Here is a 19,801-nt window from a genome sequence, read left to right on the forward strand (position 1 = left end):
TACATCAAAATGTAGCAATCAATCTAAGTATATTACTGAATCATACCCCTATTTGCAGAGGTGTAATTCAATTTCCAACACTATTTACACGACATAAATAACTACGGGGGTGTAAACCATTCCGCAACACTATTTACACGACATAAATAAACTACGGGGGTGTAAACCAATCCGCAACACTATTTACACGACACAAATAAACTACGGGGGTGTAAACCAATCCGCAACACGATTTACACGACATAAATAACTATGGGGGTGTAAACCATTCCGCAACACTATTTACACGACATAAATAACTACGGGGGTGTAAACCAACCCGCAATACGATTTACAAGACATAAATAAACTACGGGGGTGTAAACCAATCCGCAACACTATTTACACGACATAAATAAACTACGGAGGTGTGAACCAATCTGCAACACGATTTACACGACATAAATAAACTACGGAGGTGTAAACCAACCCGCAACAGTATTTACACGACATAAATAAACTACGGGGGTGTAAACCAATCCGCAACACTATTTACACGACATAAATAAACTACGGAGGTGTGAACCAATCTGCAACACGATTTACACGACATAAATAAACTACGGAGGTGTGAACCAATCCGCAACACTATTTACACGACATAAATAAACTACGGAGGTGTGAACCAATCCGCAACACGATTTACACGACATAATTAAACTACGGAGGTGTGAACCAATCCGCAACACTATTTGCACGACATAAATAAACTACGGAGGTGTAAACCAATCCGCAACATTATTTACCCGACATAAATAAACCACGGAGGTGTAAACCAATCCGCAAAACTATTTACACGACAAATATAAACTACGGAGGTGTAAACCAATCCGCGTAACTAAATTTAGTAGCCACCTGACCAGGTTCAATTTAATTGTAATTGTTCGGTTTTCCCCTATCATTTTGAATGTTTTGGTGCCCGCATTTGAATGCTGGGATACCAAATTTCCCGTGACTTCTGCATTTTAAATTTAAGGTCCCAGATTGGCGGGAGACAAGCATTATTAGGGGTACTACTTTATCCTGAAACATGGGATACAAAATTGTTAGTAACTTCTGCCTTTTAAATTTAAGGTCACTGATTGGCGGGAGACAAGCATCGCGAGGGGTACTACTTTACCATGAAAATTAATCCCCCCCCCCCCCCCAACCCGGCCCCAGGCTAGCTGGCAACATCCAGTCCTAGCTTAGCTGGAAACCATATTTTACCTCAGTCAGCTTGGTAGGGATGAGAATACATTGCCATGCATTGGCTTTGGCACCCATGCTGCTGGTTTGTTTTGATTTGCTACCAGCCCCAGGCTTCGGCTTCTTCTGGGGGGCAGGATCTAGAACCGAACCCGGGATCGACAACACCCCTTGTCTTGCCTGTTTACCATGCTTATCCCCCGCCACTAGCAGCTATATAATAGGTGTCCCGCGAGGGGTTTTAATATCTAAAGCAAGACTCTTCTGGCTCTAGAGCCCTTACCCTGTGTTCTGATTCCTGCCTAGCCTCATCAGCCGCTCTTCTAGACCCCTTAACCTGCTAAACAAACCATCAATCCATGCCCCTGCTAGGGTTCCTGCCTGGCCCTTCAAACCAGGCTCCTCGGCTGTCGCTGCTGTGAACAGGAGCCGACTCGGCTGCCGTCGTTGTCTGGCCCCGACCTTTGCCCCCAGCCTTGCTGGGCGCTTTCCTTTGTTTCTCCACGCCCGGACGTCTTTGCACTGTGCAAACTAACAGTAGCACAATTACTGACTTAGTTTATTACATCTGGCCTGTCATGTTGTTGCCAGGTTTCCCCTCCCTTCTACGTATGAATGTTCACTCTCTCCGTGCATTAACCACACCAACATAACTAATATTAGCAATTTAAAAAACGGACATTTCCCCACTAAACCTTATAATTCCTTACTTACCGCTATGATGGTGTTTTTTGTTCACTCTCTCCGTGCATTAACCACACCAACATAACTAATATTAGCAATTTAAAAACGGACATTTCTCCACCAAACCTAATAATTCCTTACTTACCGCTATGATGGTGTTTAATATTGTGCGTAAGCATCAACAGCCAAATTGCTTTTATTTATTACCCAAAGGTAACTTGACTGTCTGTTTTAATGAAAAAGCCTGCACAGGTTTTAGCTATTCCTCCCTTAGACCACTACCGCTAAGAATTAACAAACCTGCGCAGGTTTTAACTATTCCCGTTTACCTAAAGAAATCCTAATCCAAGGAAGTTTCCAAGGGAGGTCTGACATCATTGCTATACATACTATGCAGCTGCAGTTGCTTCCCTTAGACCACTACCGCTAAGTAGGTCGCGAAACTCGGACCCCGGCCAGCAGCTGCGAGCATAACTTCACGTGTAACAATGTATTGCCTAAGAGCATATGACGAATTTCGATACCGGCACGGTTGGCCTAGTGGTAAGGCGTCCGCCCCGTGATCGGGAGGTCGTGGGTTCGAACCCCGGCCACTAGGTCATACCTAAGACTTTAAAATTGGCAATCTAGTGGCTGCTCCGCCTGGCGTCTGGCATTATGGGGTTAGTGCTAGGACTGGTTGGTCCGGTGTCAGAATAATGTGACTGGGTGAGACATGAAGCCTGTGCTGCGAATTCTGTCTTGTGTGTGGCGCACGTTATATGTCAAAGCAGCACCGCCCTGATATGGCCTTTCGTGGTCGGCTGGGATGATGCCGTTAACACCAAGGAGAAATGAGTGGTGCCCCACTCCGATTGGGTGAACTTCTAATCTTTGTTAGTGCTATGCCACTAGTATTGCTAACATTTGCACTCCAAAGCTAGTGGCTCAATACTTAGCCAATTAACAGGATATTCAACATCAAATAAACGCATGTGTTATAGGGTAAGCGAGAGAAACGAAGCCTTATCTCCTGGCACCTGAGAGAATCCCAACCATTGAAATGAACAAGCTACTTTCATCCTCGATGAATATTCGATGGAATTGATTACTTCAACGAATTCCTCATTCGAACTTGTCAGTTTCGGGGTGCAATTCGCCACTCTAAAAGCAACCCGATTCCACTGCTTGTCTAAAGTAGGTCGCATGACTCATCACGCGCGTGCCCCCGGCCACAGTAATAATGCTGCTAGAAGCTTACTGCTATTTTTAGACTCATTACTACAATCAGGAGGAATAAGTTCGATAACGTTGCCCGACGGCAGCACTGTCCCGAATTATAGGTAGCAGATTAAAGAGTTCCTCTAGTGTAGCGATAGGCAATATGAACTCCAGCGCAAAATCAGCCACCCGCTCTGCCACCCCGAGAACAAAGGAAATTGGTCTTATGTCGACCCATGCTTCCGATCGATTAAGTTAAAGCCATTAATCTACTGACAAAAATTCACGATTCTTTAGCATAATAAACCCAAGCCTACTAAAGATAAAAAGAGAGTAAAATTGAAACCGTGTTCGTCGCTTGAGGATGCCTGGTCGTCTTTTTTCCTTCAGCTTCAGTTGTCTGTTGTTCTCGGAAATGTAGATCGAATGGAATAGAACGCAAACTGAATAATAATAAGCCGTTTGAGAATGACTTGTTTGCTTAAGCCCTTCTCAAACGGCTCACTTGCAGGTTGCTTTCGCTTTATCATAAACTCATTTATATCTAAGGCCGAAATGTATTTATGCAAATTCAATTCATCTTAAGGTTCACATAGGTCCAGTAATTATCACACGCATTTGTACTTTGTGCTATGCTATTTGAAGACGATTGGAATACACAGAACTTGTTGTGGGGGCCTGTTTCACTCTAATCTAACGAATGTGTATGAACTGAAACGCTTTTCGTACGAACGGAAACATGCACTTTTGTACGAACGAAAACATGGTGTATGAACGGAATCTGCATGTTTTCAAAAGACAAGGGATAACCGATTGTACAAAAGCCATGGGTTTCCATAAACTTCTGTTCAAGCGAAATGTCGTAACAGGCAATGGTTTTGGTGATCATGTGCAAATCAGGGGTCAGATTCGATAACAGAGCGAGAAAAACAAGAAAATGTTAAAAAATCAGGCAATTTTGCTACGTTCGGCCCGCGTGTGTTATCGTTAGGATTACTAGCACCTTGGTACTTATCGTACACATAGCCCAACCATTTCCCAACCTTATTCTTTCAATATCACACGAGCACGCAGCCCATACGACTTACCACAACGTTTTTCCCCAAGCAAGTGACGGAAATGAGGCCGTATGAACGGAAACATCCAGTGGATGAACGGAATCAGTTGACACACCGTGAGTTTGAGCAAATTTTCGACATCAAACTCCATAAAACTATATATTTTTGGAATCAGAAAATACTAAGAAATAGACAGAAGTTGATTTAAATTGTCTTTTTGCATAAATAAAGATAGTGGTTATTTAAAGGTTTTCTTAATCTGTAAGCATAATTTTCAATACAATACAACAAAACTATATAGTTTTAGATACACTATGTAGCAATAGGGAATACACCAATATCACTTTTTTGCTTTCAAATATTATTTTTTACAAAATTGAAAAATTACATATTTTGAACGAAAATTTTAAAAACAAAAATGTAAGGTGCCAATCTGAAATGCAATCCTATTGTCCGGCCTAGATTTAAGATTGTGTGATAACAATTTTGATCAAATTGATGAAAAACTGAAACTGTAAAAGTGCTGCCTCAATTTTTTGGCAAACGGGGAAAATATGATGTCATCAAACTGTCCTATCAATAAACGGAGAAAACCTCTGCGAGAAAATCCCCTCAAAAATATCAATATCAAATTTCATAAAGAATCACTTAGTAGTTTTTGAGATATGATCAAATTTTATGATCAAATCTTCCACCCATAACAGGTTGGATAAGTGTGACGCCACAAAAAATAAGGTCACGCTCTCAATTGCATCATGTTTTTACACAATACTTGGTGCATTGAAAGTCTATGGGTGCTGATTATGATACAGACAGCAATTTTTCAATAAAATTTGCGACTACTACAGCGTTTGAACACAATCTTCCGCTCATAACACTGTGACACCAAACTCATTTGACTTAAAGGCACAGTGCGCCTCCCGTAAACCATCACAGATACTGTCAGGCTTTTACACACAGTAGAAACACCCTTCCATTTGAACGCTCACCAAACGGGAACATCCTAGGTGCCCTACGTAAAGAGCGAGCAATTTTCAAAGAATTAATTTTGCGGATTGTCTCCTCCACAATCGGAGCGCATTGCGTTTTGGCGCTAGACCTAACTTTTAAAATCTAAATAATAAATTGACAGCTTGTTACAGCTTGTTACACAAACATTCTTAAATCATAAAAGAATTCTTTTTTCATCAAGACAAGATCAGTACAATTCGAAGTTTCGAAAATTTGAAAAAAGAAACGCCCGGAAGCAGGGTCATGCAAGGTCGTGGTTCTCGTAGCAGACGACAGTTTATGCCTATCGCCAGTTCCTCTGTACAGTCAAAAACCATCCCGAGAGTTCTTGTGAACCACAGCCGTTTGTTTTGTGCATAGTCAGAGGTACATAATAATGTGCTATTGCAGATAAGCTCACAGCGAGTCCCATTTTAAATTTCTAACTGACGACTGCATTGTGAAAAAGGGAAACTGGATCACACGGGTTTACAATGGCTCAGGGGTAAGATAAACCACGCAAAAATAAAAATTGCTAGCTCTTTATGGAGGGCACCTAGGATGTTCTCAAGCGGTGAGTGCCTAAATGAAAGGTTGTTTGTACTGTGTGTAAAAGCTTGGCAGTATCTGTGATGGTTTATGGGAGGCTTACTGAGCCTTTAATGAGTTGTGTTCTGCCGACACTTAGATGTTTTTATTTTTTTTAAGCACATTATTATGGTAAACCTTCTCTATTTCTATGAAAAAAATGACTTTTCTTTGTTGTTAATGATTTTTTGCAAGAATGCGACCTGCCTCAATTTTTCCCATACCTTGTGACACCAAAGGAAGACAAATCTGCTGGGTGCTATAACATTTCAAAAGACAGTTAACTGCAGCATTTTATCACTCAGGGACGTAGAGGAACAATAAGACTGTAGTATGCAGGCCTCCATTGCTTTCTTCTGTCATTTATGAAAGTACTGGACTGGATTGAAAAAGTGTACTGTCGCTGTGCAACAAATCAGTCGCCATTTTCTACTGTGTGTTGTGAATATGTGTTTAAAATCCACACACACAAAACAATGATGTTGGTTTTTTCATTTCTTTATTGTTCATTTCAAGCTAAGCAGCATAGTATGCTTTGTTTCCTTCTAACTCAAATGGATGGCTTTAAAATGAGAATTTTATTTTGGAGGTGTCAATTTTACCCATGATCTGAGCAGTTCACATAACCAGTTAACTTTCTGATGTTAATTCTGAGAAATTGGCTATGTCCAAGCAATCCGGGTCTGCATCTCTGCCGATAGCAAAGGGCGTTACGAATGTACCCTTCCAAAATGTCTGACGTCATTATTCTTGACAAATTGTGTGAAAAAGTGTCACGCATCTGTATGGCTGGGTGATAAACAAAGGGGAAAACGTGAAAATGTATGCTTTTATTCAGTTGAATTGATTCTAGCTTTATAATGAAAATGACCGTAACGAATGCATCACTTGTGACACAAAAAAACTCTGTGACATCCCTCGCGCCCCCTAATTGGCGTAGTCCCCCGGGTGGTGGATGGGGGAGCCTTCTCTACTAACTTCTGAGAGAAGGTCGCATCACTCTCGATGCCGTGAACCTAATTAGGATCTTTTTCTTGTTTCTTCTCTATTTCTGCCTCCCCAAAGTCCTTTTACTTTCCTTTTCTCACCCATAAAATTTTTCACTTTTTACCCTTGTTAAGACCGGCACGGTTGGCCCAGTGGTAAGGCGTCCGCCCCATGATCGGGAGGTCGTCGTGGGTTCGAACCCCGGCCGGGTCATACCTAAGACTTTAAAATTGGCAATCTAGTGGCTGCTCCGCCTGGCGTCTGGCATTATGGGGTTAGTGCTAGGACTGGTTGGTCCGGTGTCAGAATAATGTGACTGGGTGAGACATGAAGCCTGTGCTGCGACTTCTGTCTTGTGTGTGGCGCACGTTATATGTCAAAGCAGCACCGCCCTGATATGGCCCTTCGTGGTCGGCTGGGCGTTAAGCAAACAAACAAACAAACAAACAAACAAACAAACCCTTGTTAAGTGGTTCTTGTATAGAATATAGTCAATGTTTGTAAAGATTTTAGTCAAGCAGTATGTAAGAAATGTTTAGTCCTTTGTACTGGAAACTTGCATTCTCCCAGTCAGGTCATATATTGTACTACGTTGCAAGCCCCTGGAGCAATTTTTTTATTAGTGCTTTTGTGAACAAGAAACACTTAACAAGTGGCTCTATCCCATCTCCCCCCTTTCCCCTATCCCATCTCCCCCCTTTCCCTCGTCGCGATATAACCTTCGTGGTTGAAAACGACGTTAAACACCAAATAAAGAAAGAAAGAAAGTCTGTGACATCAAATTCGTCCAAATTGTGTCTTCGGTTGAATGAATGCATTTTCTGCATCTTCTACACTTGTTGACTTGTTTGCAAAAGAATTAATGATTGTAACAGAGGTTGGACAAATCTAAGTGAGCGTGACAACATTCGATGCGTACGTAACGCTTTTTCAACTTCAAGGGGGTCTCAAACACAAAGGAAAAAAACATTTGCACAGGAATGAACCTTTATAGTTTCACAAAGTGACTTTTAATAATAATAATAATAATAAATGAGCATTTATATAGCGCAACATCATAACTTTACAATTATGCTCTTTGCGCTTGACACATTTCAACAAATCATCCAAAATCAACTTATGGTGTAAATGAACTCTAGCTTCCAATATATGTACCGAGCCTGTTCTCATTTTTCTTACACATTTGCTTCTGTGAAAATTTCATTTTAAGTGACCAACGTAAGAATTCACCAGCTTTGAAAAATGACTCGTATGTATTGACACATCTGGAGATCCTTTCTTTCTTTATTTAGTGTTTAACGTCGTTTTCAACCGTTCAAGGTTATATCGCGATGGTTGTGTTGCTTTTTTCATTTTGACACACATGGATTACACAAATATTATGTGCCTCTTTTTCAACAGCTGAAGTCAAGACAGAGCCATTCCCAGCTTTGACTGAGACGAGCAATTCAGCAGCTGAAGTCAAGACAGAGGCATTCCCAGCTTTGACCGAAACGAGCAATTCAGCAGCTGAAGTCAAGACAGAGGCATTCCCAGCTTCGACCGAAACGGGCAATTCAGCAGCTGAAGTCAAGACAGAGGCATTCCCAGCTTGGACTGAGACGAGCAGTTCAGATGCAGAAGACAGCACTGCTACAAGTTTGTGTGAGCGTGGCGCAAGTATTGTTTCTGGCGGTGTGATAGATGCATTCTCTCCTGTGCCTACAGGCTGTGATTGTCAAGTGCAAGTCAAACAAGAGCCAGTAGACTCAGCACAAAACGTCGAGAGTATGGAACACAGTGACTCGAAATCCCAGAAACCTCATTTAGAGAGCCACATGTTAACACATACTGGAGAAAAGCCTCATGTCTGCCCAAAATGTTCAGCAAAATTTGCTCAAAACGATAATTTGAAAATCCACATGTTAGCACATACAGGAGAAAAGCCACATGTCTGCCCTCATTGTACAGCCAAATTTGCTCACAAAGGGAATTTAAAGAGGCATATGTTAACACATACAGGAGAAAAGCCACATGTCTGCCCTCATTGTACAGCCAAATATTTTCAAAAAGTGAGTTTAAAGAAACATATGTTTACACATACAGGAGAAAAGCCACATGTCTGCCCTCATTGTACAGCCAAATTTTCTCAAAAAGACAGTTTAAAGAAACATATGTTAATACATACAGGAGAAAAGCCACATGTCTGCTCTGAGTGTACAGCAAAATTTGCTCACAAAGGGAGTTTAAAGAAACATATGTTAATACATACAGGAGAAAAGCCACATGCCTGCCCTCATTGTACAGCAAAATTTGCTCATAAAGAGAGTGTAAAGAACCACATGTTTCGGCATACTGGAGAAAAGCCACATGCCTGCCCTCATTGTACAGCAAAATTTGCTCATAAAGAGAGTTTAAAGAGCCACATGTTTCGGCATACTGGAGAAAAGCCACATCTCTGCCCTCATTGTGCAGCAACATTTGCCCTGAAAGGAAATTTAAAGACCCACATGTTAATACATACTGCAGAAAAGCCACATGTCTGCCCTCAATGTACAGCAACATTTTCTCAAAAACAACAATTAAAGACCCACGTGTTAATGCATACTGGAGAAAAGCCACATGCCTGCCAACAATGTACAGCCAAATTTGCTCACAAAGGGAGTTTAAAGAAGCATATGTTAACACATACAGGAGAAAAGCCACATGTCTGCCCTGAGTGTACAGCAAAATTTGCTCAGAAACATTTAAAGATCCACGTGTTAATACATACTGGAGAAAAGCCACATGCCTGCCAACAATGTACAGCCAAATTTGCTCACAAACAGAGTTTAAAGATCCACATGTTAAGGCATACTGGAGAAAAGCCACATTCCTGCCCAGGATGTTCAGCAAAATTTGCTCGTAAAGTGAGTTTAAAGATGCATATGTTAACGCATACTGGAGAAAAGCCATGACCTCCGAAAATCTGGGATAATCAAATATTAAAATGGAGGTAAATTTACACAGGTTATGAATATGAAAAGATAATCTGAGTAATACGATCTTAAAGGGGAGGGAGTCTTATATTGGGGGTCTTAAAAGGGGGTTCCATTGTATTCACTTGTAAAGATAACAATGGACCGTTAAACTAACCACTCACCGGAGAGCACCCAGCAGACTACTCGGTCAAAAAGTAATAGCAGAGAGACTGGTCAAGTCTCCTGTCCCTAGCCTTTATTTGATATTGGGTGAATTTAGCTAACCTGAGGCTGAGAATAAAAGAACAAGAAAGGTAATTTGTGGGAACGTTTGTTATTGACAAAACAATACATTACAGTCACAAATATATGTCGACCCAACGGTCTTTTAAGTGCACAGACAAACAATAAGTAACAAGCGCTTAGCTTGGCTGAGTTTTCGGCCGCTTGCTTGTAAACCACAAGCGAATGAAGAAGTATTGAAATTTGGAATGTTGGCAGCCTCTTTGTTTTTGGATTTAACCAAACTATTCTTTTTTTTAATATTATTTAAAACAAAAACATTTATCTTTTTATTTCCCTCAAAGTGAATTTGACGCACCCACTTAGCAGACTGACGGGCGCAGTGGCGTGGTGGTAAGACGTGGGCCCCGTAATCGGGAGGTTGTGAGTTCGAATCCCGGTCGCTGCCGCCTGGTGGGTTAAGAGTGGAGATTTTTCCGATCTCCCAGGTCAACTTATTTGCAGACCTGCTAGTGTCTTAACCCCCTTCGTGTGTACACACAAGCACAAGACCAAGTGCGCACGGAAAAGATCTTGTAATCCATGTCGGAGTTCGGTGGTTTATGGAAACACGAAAATACCCAGCATGCCTACTCAACGAAAGCGGAGTGAGCTGACTATGCTCTCGATCAGAGTATAGTGTGGGGAACCCAAATGGGAAACTTCTGGAACACTGAAGAAGAAGAAGCTAGCAGACTCACTCTGATGATTCTCTTTCTGTCTGTGCATATTTACACCCTGCCACACTATAGTGATCTGAGATACTACAGTATATAACAACCTGAGACACCAGTGATTTCAGCTAATGGTGATCTCAATATAGCCTGTGATCAAAGCTACTGGTTATCAGAGAAACAAATAATCAGAGAAAAAAATATGTATGAAGTGGGATAAGGCTCTTTCCATGGTTACTGTCTGTAAATATATGTACATACCCTGTCTCTGTTTTCACTGAGTCGGGTTTAAGGAAGTGATGCAGCTCAAAGTGCCTGCTGCACGTGAATTTAGCAGGACAGAGCAGCTGTAAAGAAATAGCCGTTTACACGTTTATTTCTGTTTTTGTTTTAGATAATTAAAGTGCTTGCCAAAAAAAAGTTGTTCCTTTCATCAGTTACATAGAATGCAAACAACATCAATTTTAATGCATTTTTTGTTTGTTTGCGTGTGTGTGTGTACGAATACGAATACGAATAAACTTTATTGTCATGAAACGTAGTGTTTATAAGACACGGAAAGATAAATAACCAAATGATTACATTGTTTCTTTTTTTTGGAAGCAATTATATACAAATTCTCCCAATTTAGTTTGTACTTTGTCTACTTGCAAAAGTTGACTTGGTACATCATATGAATATATAGGTAGATTAATTTCACTCATGAAAGATTTTCGTAATTGGTTGTTTTCTATGCAGTTATCTAAAAAATGTATTTCATCTTCTATTACTCCACATGTTTCACATAATCTATTTTCCCTTGGTGTATTGCTGTATCTACCAGTTTCAATTTTCAGGTCGTGGGCACTTATTCTCAGTTTACACAACGATTGTTTATATTTTCTTTGTTTTATGCATAACAGATATGGTTCCGTTTTATAATTTGTTACTATTTTTTGATAAAAATTTAACTTTGGTGAACTTCTTATTTGACCTTTCCAGAATTGTATATACTGGAGTTCCAATTTTTGACATATAACATATTTTAACCTTTTGACATTAAAAGTGGATTGATTTTTCCACACATGATCTAATCCAATGACTTGTAACAATTGTTTTACAAATGATATCCATGGATATGTTTCACTGCCTTTGGTGTACATAAGATTATATATTTTGTTCAGATGAGATGTTTTTGGAAGATCCAATATGTGTAACCAGTACGCAATGATATTACATATTATTGTAATGCTAACTGGGAATCTTCCTAATTCTCTCAGTACTGGTACTACCATAGTTTTCTTATGTACCCCAAGAATTTGTTTACAGAATTTTGAATGAACTTTTTCATGTTGATATTTACAAGTCATGCATTCTTTAAACATTTTTGATAAATCTAATAGTTCATTTGTATTAATCTGGTGTGGAAACCAGATTTCTGCACCATATGTTGATATTGGTGAAATCAAACTATCATACAATTGTAACATAACTTTTATGTTGATATCAGTTTTACGGAACGTTCGACGTAAAGCATGAAGTGCTTTGTTTGCTTGTTTGCTCAGATGATCTTGTGCTCTATTTAGATTGCCGTTTTTATGTAGTACAACTCCCAAATATTTATATTCTTCAGCTGTTTGAATAATGTCTTCTCCACAATGAAAATATATTGGCACCTTTGGATCTATTTTTGAAAATACTATTACTTTGGTTTTGTTTCTGTTGATCTGTAATCCCCATTTTTGGCAATATTCATATAAGTAATCTAGTTTCCGCTGTAGGCCTTTCTTTGTAGATGAAAAAATAACTAAATCATCAGCATATAAAAGACATGAAATTCGATCATTAGAATGAGTTTCAATTTTGGGGGAATCATTATCCAACAAGTTTTGTGTAATATCATTTATGAATATGTTGAATAAGGTTGGGCTTAATGTATTGCCCTGATGTACTCCTTTTTTCACAATTAGTTCCCTACTGTATCCATCAGAGGATTTTACACAAACTGTGGCATCAGAATACATATTGTTGATAATGTGAAAAAATTTTCCTGTTATTCTTATTCGATTTAATTTTACTAGCAATGCATCATGCCATACATTATCAAATGCTTTTTGAAAGTCAACAAAACACCCATATAACCTGCCATTTCTTAATTTTAGGGCTTGATCTACAAGTTTCTTAATAATGAATATTTGATCTGTTGTTCTATTGTTTTGTCTGAAACCAACTTGCTCTGGAATCAATTTATTTTCCCTTTCTAAAAATGCGTTTATTCTTATATTGATGATAGTGCTGAAAACTTTCCCCAGTGTACTAGCTAATGTTATTCCACGATAACCGCCTTTGTATAATGGAATATTTACACCATTCTTCCAATTTGTTGGATATACGCCTGTCATAAATACGATATTAAATATTTTGTGTATAAGTGCTATCAAATTTGGAAGACTCGCTTTAATCATTTCATTAGTGATTCCATCTTTTCCGGGAGATTTTTTATTCTTTTGATGATAACATGCATCTCTAATTTCTTTGTCTGAAATTGTTCTATCCAATATTGATAAAGAATTGTAGGGACACATTTTTATATCGTTTAGTTCCTGATTTATCTTTTCTCTCTGTTCTTGCATCACCTGGGTTTCTGTCCCAATTAGTTTTTCAAGATGAGACATCCATTTTGAAATATTTATATGGTGAGTTTTAGTATTTCTCTCACCCATTGTTTGTAAATCCTTTAAGATTTTCCATGCAGTGTTTGGATCTTTATTAAAATCATCATTTAATTTTTTTACCAATACATCTTTAAATTTACGTTTCTTTGACTTTATCAAACTATTGTAAATTTTGCGTTTTGCAAAGTATTTTTGTTGTAAATACTTATTAAATGGTTGTCTATTTAAAGCGTTAAGTATTGATTTTATATCTTTTTTGTATTTATGACAATCTTTATCAAACCATTTTTTATTCGCTTTTTTCCTATTCTTTTGTATTTTAATATTTCTGTTGAGGCTTATATCTGCAGCTGATTTTATAATCCCTGTCATTTCGTTGACCATCGAATTTATTTCATTAGAAGGCAGTGATTCGTTTATAATATTGTTGTTTATATTTTTTTCCAAATTAACAATCTGATCCTTTATCCATGGTAGATTAATTGCTTTTATGAATTTTACTTCTGATAAATCATCCCATCTGTATTCTGTTTTTACATTTAGTCAAGTTTTGACTAAATGTTTTAACATAGAGGGGGAATCGAAACGAGGGTCGTGGTGTATGTGTGTCTGTCTGTCTGTGCGTGTGTGTGTGTAGAGCGATTCAGACCAAACTACTGGACCGATCTTTATGAAATTTGACATGCGAGTTCCTGGGTATGAAATCCCCGAACGTTTTTTTCATTTTTTGGATAAATGTCTTTGATGACGTCATATCCGGCTTTTCGTGAAAGTTGAGGCGGCACTGTCACGCCCTCATTTTTCAACCAAATTGGTTGAAATTTTAGTCAAGTAATCTTCGACGAAGCCCGGACTTCGGTATTGCATTTCAGCGTGGTGGCTTAAAAATTAATTAATGACTTTGGTCATTAAAAATCTGAAAATTGTAAAAAAAAAATAAAAATGTATAAAACGATCCAAATTTACGTTCATCTTATTCTCCATAATTTGTTGATTCCAAAAACATATAAATATGTTATATTTGGATTAAAAACAAGCTCTGAAAATTAAATATATAAAAATTATTATCAAAATTCAATTTTCCAAATCAATTTAAAAACACTTTCATCTTATTCCTTGTCGGTTCCTGATTCCAAAAACATATAGATATGATATGTTTGGATTAAAAACACGCTCAGAAAGTTAAAACAAAGAGAGGTACAGAAAAGCGTGCTATCCTTCTTAGCGCAACTACTACCCCGCTCTTCTTGTCAATTTCACTGCCTTTGCCATGAGCGGTGGACTGACGATGCTACGAGTATACGGTCTTGCTGAAAAATGGCATTGCGTTCAGTTTCATTCTGTGAGTTCGACAGCTACTTGACTAAATGTTGTATTTTCGCCTTACGCGACTTGTTGTTTCATTGTCACTTGGTAATGAATTTAAAGAATTGGAATTTTTAGACAAGATTTTGCTTTTCTTCATAAGTCCGGATATAAATATATTCAATTCTATTTGACAATGATCTGAGTAATCATTGAGGGGATGAACTTTCATTCTAAGAACGTCTTGTTTTCCGTTTTTTGAACAAATAAAGTAATCCACAACACTACTACCATGTTGATTAAAGCATGTAAATTGTCCATTCAGATCTCCCAAAGTCCTCCCATCTATATATATATACGACTTGTGTCTGTGTCTTCGCGATGCACGGCCAAAGTTCTCGATGGATCTGCTTCAAATTTGGTGGGCTTATTCAGAGAGACCCCGGACACAACCTGATCGATGAGATATTTCAACACGTGCTCTCAGCGCGCAGCGCTGAACCGATTTTCGTTTTTCTGTTTATTTCACCATTCCCAGTAACTCTTCCTTATCTTCTCCAGTGTTTTGCGTTTATCTCCCTTCCTTCGTGTGGCGTCAATCCATATTCCCGTTTGTACGTTACTATATTTAGAAGGTCACTGCACGTTACTATTTTTAGATCTCCCTTCCTTCGTGCGTCGGCGAAGCCGGCGTACACCCAGCAAAGCCGGGTCCCCGGCGACGGCCGGGTATTCGGCTCTACTTCTTCCCGGCGAAGCGGGTAATCATCTAGTTTAAAATGTATAAACTATTATCTATGCACATTGATATCAACCTCCTTCCAATTTTGTGTATTGAGTTATCCATTGATATTCGATTGTGTAAATAATCAAACATATAATTATTCGGTAGATGATATGAACTGCTATCACTGTCCATTGCTATGTAATCTGCAGCCTGAGATGTTCTAGCATTGAAATCACCGCACAAAATGATGTCACCTTTTGTTGCAAATTCTTCAATGTTTTCTTCTAGTCTGTCCCAAATATCCAAGCTGTTGTCTTTTCCAAACGAAGAAGTCAGAGGAGGAATATACACACATCCAATAAAAAAGTTACTATTGGCTTGCACATCTCGTATTTTTATCCAAACCATATCACAATTACTTCTTGGTAAAATGCTAACACATTGTCGTAAATGTTCTTTGATAAATAAGGATATTCCTCCAGATGTACTTGAAGCATTTTTTCTTTTCATTCTTGTGTAGTGTACACCTGGGGTGCGTTGCATAGGCAGAGCGCCACAGAACGTTTGCGAACGTTTTCTATGCAACGCATAGTTTTGTTGTGGCGCTCGCGAGCGTTAGCAAGCGCTCGGCCGTCCGGGGTCACTGAAGCGTAACAATTGCGAACGCTCGCCGAGAATGGTCTAGGAAACGGGGGTTTGCGGGGAGCATTCTGGAGCATTCTGTAACGTACCTGAGAGGTGGCACGCCAAAAACTATTGCACTGTACTGAGCTTTCCGGTTGACTCTCTCTCTCTCTCTCTTTCTTCCTTTCTTTCTCTCCCTTTCTTTCTCTCTCTCTCACTCACACACACACACACACACACACACAAACAAACACCCACACCCACACACTCGCGTGCGTGCAAACACACATAAATACCTGTGTGTATTTGCGTGTGCGTGTGTGTGTGTTAGTGTGTGTTTTATGTGTGTGGTGTGTGTGTGTGAGTGTGTGTGTGAGTGTTTGTGCGCGCGCGTGTGTGTGTGTGTGGGTGTGACAATACCAACAACCATGCAACACAAATATCCCCCCTCATACTAAGGGGGGATAATCAATAAAAACACAAGGCTTATGATCAGTCAAGTTCATTTTTACTAGACTGATAAAAAGATATATAGGTAAAGGTTTGGCATGATATGGGCACGGATTGGCGGAAGATAAGCATGGTTAGGGGGGTAACTGCTTTATCATGAAATTCAACCCCTCCTTAGGGGGGAAACTGCTTAATCATGAAATTGAATCCCTCCAAAAGCTGGCCCATGTTAGCTGGCAACCACGTGTCTGAGCTCCCGCTGCAAACCTTCATTTACCCCTGAGTCAGCATGGTCGGGGTGTGAAACCATTACCATGTGCTTACTTTACGGCACCCATGCTGCTGTTTAGCGGGGCTTTGCTACCAGCCCCAGGCTTCAGTCTTCTGGAGGGAGCAAGATCCAGAACCGGCCACGGGGTAGACAACCCCCCGTGGTTACGCTAGCCACATCCCGTGGTTCGCTTGGGCTCACATTGTGGACCCTGCCTAAGTCAGGTAAAATTCTCCAAAATACAACAGAATGCAGTGTCCCCCTTTACCATGCTTATCTCCCGCCACATACAGCTATGCAATAGATGTTCCGCCAATCCTTATTCTAGGGGCGTTTTAGTTTAAAATAATTTTAGCAATTTAATCTCCGAAGTTTGATTTAAAGAGTTCGTTTCCCCTTTGGTTGTGGTGGACGAAATCCGGGAGGAGGCAGAGTCAATCCTCCAGATGTTAAGATGGTAGACACTTCTGCCATTCTCGTTTTGAATTCGGCACTTTGCCCTTTGATTCAGCCTTAAATGGCGATGTCGTTGGCACCCAAGTGCAGGACCAGGTTGCTCGGTGGTGTTCCTCTGAGCGGCTTGGCAAGGACCTGGGAAAACCCTAGCCTGGCTACTCCGCGAGCCGCAACGGCAGGAGTAGGTCCTGTCGCGTCCTGTCCAGGTGCTGCAGCACCCTGACGACAAGATTGGACCTCGTGATCATGATTCCTGGAACTCACATGCGAGAATGGATTTAAAACATCTTTTAACACGCCTGAAATATGCACTTAACTACCTCGCTACTGCTGAATGTGTATACTGTCCGCCTTGGGGGTGAAAACCATCCCATGGCGAGGCACACACCCAGCCATCAAGACAACTCTCTAGCATTATAGCCGGATTAAGATTGATGTTTTATTCAACCAAATTTAGATTAATTTTGCAGCCTGCAAAACCACAAACAAGTTGCGGCTGTGTGCAGCACTACCTGCTCAGGCCTCCTGCCATGTTGTAATCCAATCTGCCAAAAACATGGTACTGAAACATAATTGTGCAAGGTGACAGCTCTACCTGTTCAGCCCTGCTACCGCTGTAAACCAATCTGCAAAAACACATGAGACTGCATATAATTGTGCCACCGGGACAGCACTTTCTGTTCGGCCCTGCTACCATGTTGTAAACCAATCTGCAAATCAATCAGACATGAGACTGACCCATAATTGTGCCAATGCGACAGCACCAACTGTTCAGCCCTGCTACGATGATGTAAACCAATCTGAAAAAAAACACAAAAAAAACCTGGGACTGACACCTAATTGTATCAATGTGGCAGCACTTTCTGTTCGGCCCTGCTGCCATGTTGTAAACCAATCTACAAAACAATCAGACATGGGACTGACACCTAATTGTGCCAATGTGGCAGCACTTTCTGTTCGGCCCTGCTGCCATGTTGTAAACCAATCTGCAAAACAATCCGACATGGGACTGACACCTAATTGTGCCAATGTGGCAGCACTTTCTGTTCAGCCCTGCTGCCATGTTGTAAACCAATCTGCAAAACAATCAGACATGGGACTGACACCTAATTGTGCCAATGTGGCAGCACTTTCTGTTCGGCCCTGCTGCCATGTTGTAAACCAATCTGCAAAACAATCAGACATGGGACTGACACCTAATTGTGCCAATGTGGCAGCACTTTCTGTTCGGCCCTGCTGCCATGTTGTAAACCAATCTGCAAAACAATCAGACATGGGACTGACACCTAATTGTGCCAATGTGGCAGCACTTTCTGTTCGGCCCTGCTGCCATGTTGTAAACCAATCTGCAAAACAATCCGACATGGGACTGACACCTAATTGTGCCAATGTGGCAGCACTTTCTGTTCATCCCTGCTGCCATGCTGTAAACCAATCTGCAAAACAATCAGACATGGGACTGACACCTAATTGTGCCAATGTGGCAGCACTTTCTGTTCAGCCCTGCTGCCATGTTGTAAACCAATCTGCAAAACAATCAGACATGGGACTGACACCTAATTGTACCAATGTTACAGCACTTTCTGTTCGACCCTGCTGCCATGTTGTAAACCAATCTGCAAAACAATCAGACATGGGACTGACACCTAATTGTGCCAATGTGGCAGCACTTTCTGTTCAGCCCTGCTTCCCTGTGATAAACCAATCTGCAAAACAATCGGCTTGAGACGTGACAAGACTACTATTACTGCCTATTAGTTCGCATTACATACTGCGGCGTTGCTAACCTATCTTGCGTAGTTTTACATACCATGAAAAATGCAGCAGTCAATCTAAATATATTAAAGAATCATACCCCTATTTGCAATATTAAAGAATCATACCAACGGAGTTGTAAACCAATCCGCAACACTATTAACACGACATAGATAAACAACGGAGGTGTAAACCAATCCGCAACACTATTCACACAACATAAATAAACAACGGAGGTGTACCAATCCGCAACACTATTAACACGACATAAATAAACAAACGGAGGTGTAAACCAATCCGCAACACTATTAACACGACATAAATAAACAACGGAGGTGTAAACCAATCCGCAACACTATTAACACGACATGAATAAACAACGGAGGTGTAAACCAATCCGCAACACTATTAACACGACATAAATAAACAACGGAGGTGTAAACCAATCCGCAACACGCAATAACCACCGGTTACAGAATCATACCCCCTTTTTCAGAGGTGTAAGCCAATCCGCAACACTATTTACACGACTTGAGGTGTAAACGAATCCGCATAACTAAATTTAATAACTGCAATAACCACCGGTTACAGAAACATACCCCTATTTGCAGAGGTGTAAACCAATCCGCAACACTATTTTCATGACATAAATAATCTACGGAGGTGTAAACCAATCCGCAACACTATTTGCATGACATAAATAAACGCTTTGCTCCGAACAGAATATCCTGCCTTTGGCAAATAAAATGCAGCAATCCATCTGAAAAACAATACAGAAGCATGCCCCTATTTGCAGGGGTGTAAACCAGTCCGCAATACATTTTGCTAACCTGTTTTCACTTCTCCCGATACTGTACCCAAAATTCTGCGGCTAAAACCGTACCTGAGATGGTTTGCATTTACTTGTTTGGGGTAATGCCAATTTTGAAA

General features: G+C 40.2%; 1 protein-coding gene across 3 annotated transcripts in view; it reads left to right on the forward strand.

The window, feature by feature from the left end:
• Nucleotides 1-19,801, forward strand: part of LOC138979621 (gastrula zinc finger protein XlCGF58.1-like) — a 57,972-nt gene that overhangs the window by 13,320 nt on the left and 24,851 nt on the right. The window contains exon 3 of one of the 3 annotated variants that reach the window (XM_070352342.1): nucleotides 8,136-12,450. The exons of the other annotated variants lie outside the window; for them this stretch is intronic. Coding sequence (XP_070208443.1) covers nucleotides 8,136-9,670 — 1,535 coding nt within the window. The 3' untranslated portion in view covers nucleotides 9,671-12,450. Of the gene's footprint in view, nucleotides 1-8,135; nucleotides 12,451-19,801 lie in introns of those variants that run through there. 3 annotated transcript variants of the gene reach the window in all.

Source organism: Littorina saxatilis, linkage group LG11 (genome assembly GCF_037325665.1).
Source record: "Littorina saxatilis isolate snail1 linkage group LG11, US_GU_Lsax_2.0, whole genome shotgun sequence".
Lineage (NCBI taxonomy): Eukaryota > Metazoa > Mollusca > Gastropoda > Littorinimorpha > Littorinidae > Littorina > Littorina saxatilis.